This window comes from Salmo trutta, chromosome 14, assembly GCF_901001165.1.
Source record: "Salmo trutta chromosome 14, fSalTru1.1, whole genome shotgun sequence".
NCBI lineage: Eukaryota > Metazoa > Chordata > Actinopteri > Salmoniformes > Salmonidae > Salmo > Salmo trutta.
The window spans coordinates 85,210,680-85,217,297 of NC_042970.1; the positions used below are offsets into that span (position 1 = coordinate 85,210,680).

The window sequence follows — 6,618 nt, forward strand, 5'->3', positions numbered from 1 at the left end:
TTCAAACAATTGTTTACAGACAGATTATTTCACTTATAATTCACTGTATCACAATTCCAGTGGGTCAGAAGTTTACATACACTAAGTTGACTGTGCCTTTAAACAGCTTGGAAAATTCCAGAAAATTATGTCACTTTAGAAGCTTCTGATAGGCTAATTGACATCATTTGAGTCAATTGGAGGTGTACCTGTGGATGTATTTCAAGGCATACCTTCAAACTCAGTGCCTCTTTGCTTGACATCATGGGAAAATGAAAAGAAATCAGCCAAGACCTCAGAAAAAATTGTAGACCTCCACAAGTCTGGTTCATCCTTGGGAGCAATTTCCAAAAGCCTGAAGGTACCACGCTCATCTGTACAAACAATAGTACGCAAGTATAAATACCATGGGACCAAGCAGCTGTCATATCGCTCAGGAAGGAGACGCGTTCTGTCTCCTAGAGATGAACGCAATTTGGTGCAAAAAGTGCAAATCAATCCCAGAACAACAGCAAAGGACCTTGTGAAGATGCTGGAGGAAACCGGTACAAAAGTATCTATATCCACAGTAAAACGAGTCCAATATCGACAACCTGAAAGGCCGCTCAGCAAGGAAGCCAGACTACGGTTTGCAACTGCACATGGGGACAAAGATCGAACTTTTTGGAGAAATGTCCTCTGGTCTGATGAAACAAAAATAGAACTGTTTGACCATAATGACCATCGTTATGTTTGGAGGAAAAAGGGGGATGCTAGCAAGCCGAAGAACACCATCCCAACCGTGAAGCACGGGGGTGGCAGCATCGGGGGTGCATTGCTGCAGGAGGGACTGGTGCACTTCACAAAATAGATGGCATCATGAGGTAGGAAAATTATGTGGATATATTGAAGCAACATCAAGACGTCAGTCAGGAAGTTAAAGCTTGGTCGCATATGGGTCTTCCAAATGGACAATGACCTCAAGTATACTTCCAAAGATGTGGCAAAATGGCTTAAGGAGAACAAATTCAAGGTATTGGAGTGGCCATCACAAAGCCCTGACCTCAATCCCATAGAAAATGTGTGGGCAGAACTGAAAAAGCATGTGCGAGCAAGGAGGCCTACAAACCTGACTCAGTTACACCAGCTCTGTCAGGAGGAATGGGCCAAAATTCACCCAACTTATTGTGGGAAGCTTGTGGAAGGCTACCCAAAACGTTTGACACAAGTTAAACAATTTAAAGGCAATGCTACCAAATACTAATTGAGTGTATGTGAACATCTGACCCACTGGGAATGTGATGAAAGAAATAAAAGCTGAAATAAATCATTATCTCTACTATTATTCTGACATTTCACATTCTTAAAATAATGTGGTGATCCTAACTGACCAAAGACAGGGGATTTTTACTGGGATTAAATGTCAGGAATTTTAAAGTTTAAATGTATTTGGCTAAGGTGTATGTAAACTTCCGACTTCAACTGTATATATATATGAACATAGAACCATATATATATATATATATATATGTGTAAACATATAGCCATATATGTATGAAAATAGAACCATATATATAAACATAGAGCCATATATATAAACATAGAACCATATATATATAAACATAGAACCATATATATGAACGTAGAACCGTATATATATAAACATTGAGCCATATATAAACATAGAGCCATATATAAACATAGAACCATATATATAAACATAGAACCATATATATATATATATATATATATATATATATAAACATAGAACCATCTATAAACAAGACAGGGATTCAATCCTATGCTATGATACAGTTTTACTTGAATTTAAATGTCCAGCATCCAATAGCAACAAAGCCAGGATTCAATCCAATGCAAGGTATAAAAGAGCCCATTAGCTTTATGTTTCTCAGTCCTGGGTGCTGTTTGTAGCACTAGCCCAGTGTTTCTCAGTCCTGGGTGCTGTTTGTAGCACTAGCCCAGTGTTTCTCAGTCCAGGTCGTGGGTGTTGTTGTTTGTAGCACTAGCCCAGTGTTTCTCAGTCCTGGGTGCTGTTGTTTGTAGCACTAGCCCAGTGTTTCTCTGTCCAGGTCGTGGGTGCTGTTGTTTGTAGCACTAGCCCAGTGTTTCTCTGTCCTGGGTGCTGTTTGTAGCACTAGCCCAGTGTTTCTCAGTCCTGGTCGTGGGTGTTGTTTGTAGCACTAGCCCAGTGTTTCTCTGTCCTGGTCGTGGGTGCTGTTTGTAGCACTAGCCCAGTGTTTCTCTGTCCTGGGTGCTGTTGTTTGTAGCACTAGCCCAGTGTTTCTCTGTCCTGGTCGTGGGTGTTGTTTGTAGCACTAGCCCAGTGTTTCTCTGTCCTGGTCGTGGGTGTTGTTTGTAGCACTAGCCCAGTGTTTCTCAGTCCTGGTCGTGGGTGCTGTTGTTTGTAGCACTAGCCCAGTGTTTCTCAGTCCTGGTCGTGGGTGCTGTTGTTTGTAGCACTAGCCCAGTGTTTCTCAGTCCTGGTCGTGGGTGCTGTTTTTTGTAGCACTAGCCCAGTGTTTCTCAGTCCTGGTCGTGGGTGCTGTTGTTTGTAGCACTAGCCCAGTGTTTCTCAGTCCTGGTCGTGGGTGCTGTTGTTTGTAGTACTCCCACAGTTCATTCAAGTAATCAACTCCTCAGCAGGTTTTTGCACCCCTTTGGGTCCCCAGGACCAGGATTGAGAAACACTACACTAGACAGCCGACAATGGATTTTTAAAGGGATTTTCCCCGCCATTTGCCGAGATGGCATTCACGGTAATAGCTGCAGATGTTGTCTCAAGATTATAATACCTTTATAAAAAAAATAGTCTGTTTTCTAGTGGGATTCTCTATAACACACCTTGGTTAGAATCTATACATTGAAATAATATAACTGACCCACAAATCTGATTGACAAATGTACACGTGTGTGTGTGTGTGTGTGTGTCAATACACACCGTCTCCTAAATCATGAATGCCCCCATGAAATTATCTTCAGCTCCAAATCTCAGGAGCGTCCCGTTGTCCACGGTTACATAGATGATGTCTCCAGCCAACAGACGGAAGACTCCGCCCAGGTAGCTGTTCAGAAGATTCTGATGAGACATCTTATTTGGTCTGGAATCCTGGGAAGTACAATGGAACCTAACGGAGAGACAGGCAGACACTTAGACTGCATCCCAAAATGATGCCCCAGGACCACCACCTCACACACACTCACTGACCTGTTAGCTTTCATCAACACATTCCCCCCTCCCCCTCCCAGGACCACCACCTCACACACACTCACTGACCTGTTAGCTTTCATCAACACAAGTGGTTTGTTTTTGTAACCCTCGGTGATCCTCATCACCTTGTGTTTGAACAGAAAGCAGTCTTCAACGAAGTGCACTTTGGAGTAGACATAGTAGTGCCCTTCCCTCTGTGCTACCAGGTGGCCATCTTTGTAGTCCATCTGATCTGTGAAGGCAGACAGACCCTTGTCTGATTCCCACAGAACGACACTATCCTCACCCACTGACAGGGGGGAGCCTGGGAGACGGAGGGGGGAGGGAAGGGAGTGAGGGAGAGTAAGGGGAGGGGGAGAGAGATGGGGGAATGGGGTAGAGAAAGATATGGGGCAGAGGGGGAGTTAAGAGAGCAGATATCGCTGGTTAAGTGTGTGTGTGTGTGTGTGTGTGTGTGTGTGTGTGTGTGTGTGTGTGTGTGTGTGTGTGTGTGTGTGTGTGTGTGTGTGTGTGTGTGTGTGTGTGTGTGTGTGTGTGTGTGTGTGTGTGTCTGTTGAGAAGCTGTACTGTACCTATCAAGTGTGCTGAGGGTTTCCGTTGGATCTCAGGTGGGCTTGTCCTCGTCGTAGGTTCGACTAAAATCTCATTGGTCTCTGTCAGGGGACAAGAAATGATTTCATGAGAGAGAGAGAGAGAGAGAGAGAGAGAGAGAGAGAGAGGGGGGACGATGGAGAGAGAGAAGAAAAAGAGAAAGAGAGAGAGATCAACTTTCAGAAAACCAAAGTTGTGGTTTTCCAGAAAAGGGCCAGGAATCAGAGACGCAGACACTCCTTCACTGTGGTTGAACATGTCCAATGGTACAACTACCTGGGACTACCAGTCTGGCAGTATATCCACGAATACAACTACCTGGGACTAACAGTCTGGCAGTATATCCACGAATACAACTACCTGGGACTAACAGTCTGGCAGTATATCCACGAATACAACTACCTGGGACTACCAGTCTGGCAGTATATCCACGAATACAACTACCTGGGACTAACAGTCTGGCAGTATATCCACGAATACAACTACCTGGGACTAACAGTCTGGCAGTATATCCACGAATACAACTACCTGGGACTAACAGTCTGGCAGTATATCCACGAATACAACTACCTGGGACTAACAGTCTGGCAGTATATCCACGAATACAACTACCTGGGACTAACAGTCTGGCAGTATATCCACGAATACAACTACCTGGGACTAACAGTCTGGCAGTATATCCACGAATACAACTACCTGGGACTAACAGTCTGGCAGTATATCCACGAATACAACTACCTGGGACTAACAGTCTGGCAGTCTATCCACGAATACAACTACCTGGGACTAACAGTCTGGCAGTATATCCACGAATACAACTACCTGGGACTAACAGTCTGGCAGTATATCCACGAATACAACTACCTGGGACTACCAGTCTGGCAGTATATCCACGAATACAACTACCTGGGACTACCAGTCTGGCAGTATATCCACGAATACAACTACCTGGGACTACCAGTCTGGCAGTATATCCACGAATACAACTACCTGGGACTACCAGTCTGGCAGTATATCCACGAATACAACTACCTGGGACTACCAGTCTGGCAGTATATCCACGAATACAACTACCTGGGACTAACAGTCTGGCAGTATATCCACGAATACAACTACCTGGGACTACCAGTCTGGCAGTATATCCACGAATACAACTACCTGGGACTAACAGTCTGGCAGTATATCCACGAATACAACTACCTGGGACTAACAGTCTGGCAGTATATCCACGAATACAACTACCTGGGACTAACAGTCTGGCAGTATATCCACGAATACAACTACCTGGGACTACCAGTCTGGCAGTATATCCACGAATACAACTACCTGGGACTAACAGTCTGGCAGTATATCCACGAATACAACTACCTGGGACTACCAGTCTGGCAGTATATCCACGAATACAACTACCTGGGACTAACAGTCTGGCAGTATATCCACGAATACAACTACCTGGGACTACCAGTCTGGCAGTATATCCACGAATACAACTACCTGGGACTAACAGTCTGGCAGTATATCCACGAATACAACTACCTGGGACTACCAGTCTGGCAGTATATCCACGAATACAACTACCTGGGACTAACAGTCTGGCAGTATATCCACGAGTACAACTACCTGGGACTACCAGTCTGGCAGTATATCCACGAATACAACTACCTGGGACTAACAGTCTGGCAGTATATCCACGAATACAATTACCTGGGACTAACAGTCTGGCAGTATATCCACGAATACAACTACCTGGGACTAACAGTCTGGCAGTATATCCACGAATACAACTACCTGGGACTAACAGTCTGGCAGTATATCCACGAATACAACTACCTGGGACTAACAGTCTGGCAGTATATCCACGAATACAACTACCTGGGACTAACAGTCTGGCAGTATATCCACCAATACTAAAGAAAGTACCAAATAACGCATGCAGAGCAGAACTCAGACAATTTTGTTTTAATTGTAAATATAAAGAAAAGGCCACAAAAATGTTGGCACCATTTGAAATTGAGTCCCAAAACAATAAGAGCTGAACCCTGAGAAGAGTCCCCTGTGTCAGCTGTTAAAACCATTAAACAACCCTAACATCCAAACACACAGGGAAATCAATCAGGTTGTTAAAGAAATGAAAAACTCAATTGCTATTTGGCCTCAAAAGAGAAAAGAAATGGTCAGAATATCTCTACTCTGTCAGAGATACAACACAGAGACAGACCACCAACTGGTCAGAATATCTCTACTCTGTCAGAGATACAACACAGAGACAGACCACCAACTGGTCAGAATATCTCTACTCTGTCAGCGATACAACACAGAGACAGACCACCAACTGGTCAGAATATCTCTACTCTGTCAGAGATACAACACAGAGACAGACCACCAACTGGTCAGAATATCTCTACTCTGTCAGAGATACAACACAGAGACAGACCACCAACTGGTCAGAATATCTCTACTCTGTCAGAGATACAACACAGAGACAGACCACCAACTGGTCAGAATATCTCTACTCTGTCAGAGATACAACACAGAGACAGACCACCAACTGGTCAGAATATCTCTACTCTGTCAGAGATACAACACAGAGACAGACCACCAACTGGTCAGAATATCTCTACTCTGTCAGCGATACAACACAGAGACAGACCACCAACTGGTCAGAATATCTCTACTCTGTCAGAGATACAACACAGAGACAGACCACCAACTGGTCAGAATATCTCTACTCTGTCAGAGATACAACACAGAGACAGACCACCAACTGGTCAGAATATCTCTACTCTGTCAGAGATACAACACAGAGACAGACCACCAACTGGTCAGAATATCTCTACTCT

At 44.2% G+C, this 6,618-nt stretch overlaps 1 protein-coding gene across 2 annotated transcripts in view; it reads right to left on the minus strand.

Moving 5' to 3' along the window:
- Positions 1-1,758: 1,758 nt before the first annotated feature.
- Positions 1,759-6,618, minus strand: part of tnfsf14 (TNF superfamily member 14) — a 7,652-nt gene continuing 2,792 nt past the window's right edge. Inside the window, exons 4-6 of one of the 2 annotated variants that reach the window (XM_029690053.1) lie at positions 3,760-3,840; positions 3,254-3,419; positions 1,759-3,104 (exon numbers count right to left, since the gene is read on the minus strand). In XM_029690053.1, coding sequence (XP_029545913.1) covers positions 2,924-3,104; positions 3,254-3,419; positions 3,760-3,840 — 428 coding nt within the window. In that variant the 3' untranslated portion in view covers positions 1,759-2,923. Of the gene's footprint in view, positions 3,105-3,253; positions 3,492-3,759; positions 3,841-6,618 lie in introns of both variants that reach the window. The other variant, XM_029690052.1, reaches the window with a different exon arrangement.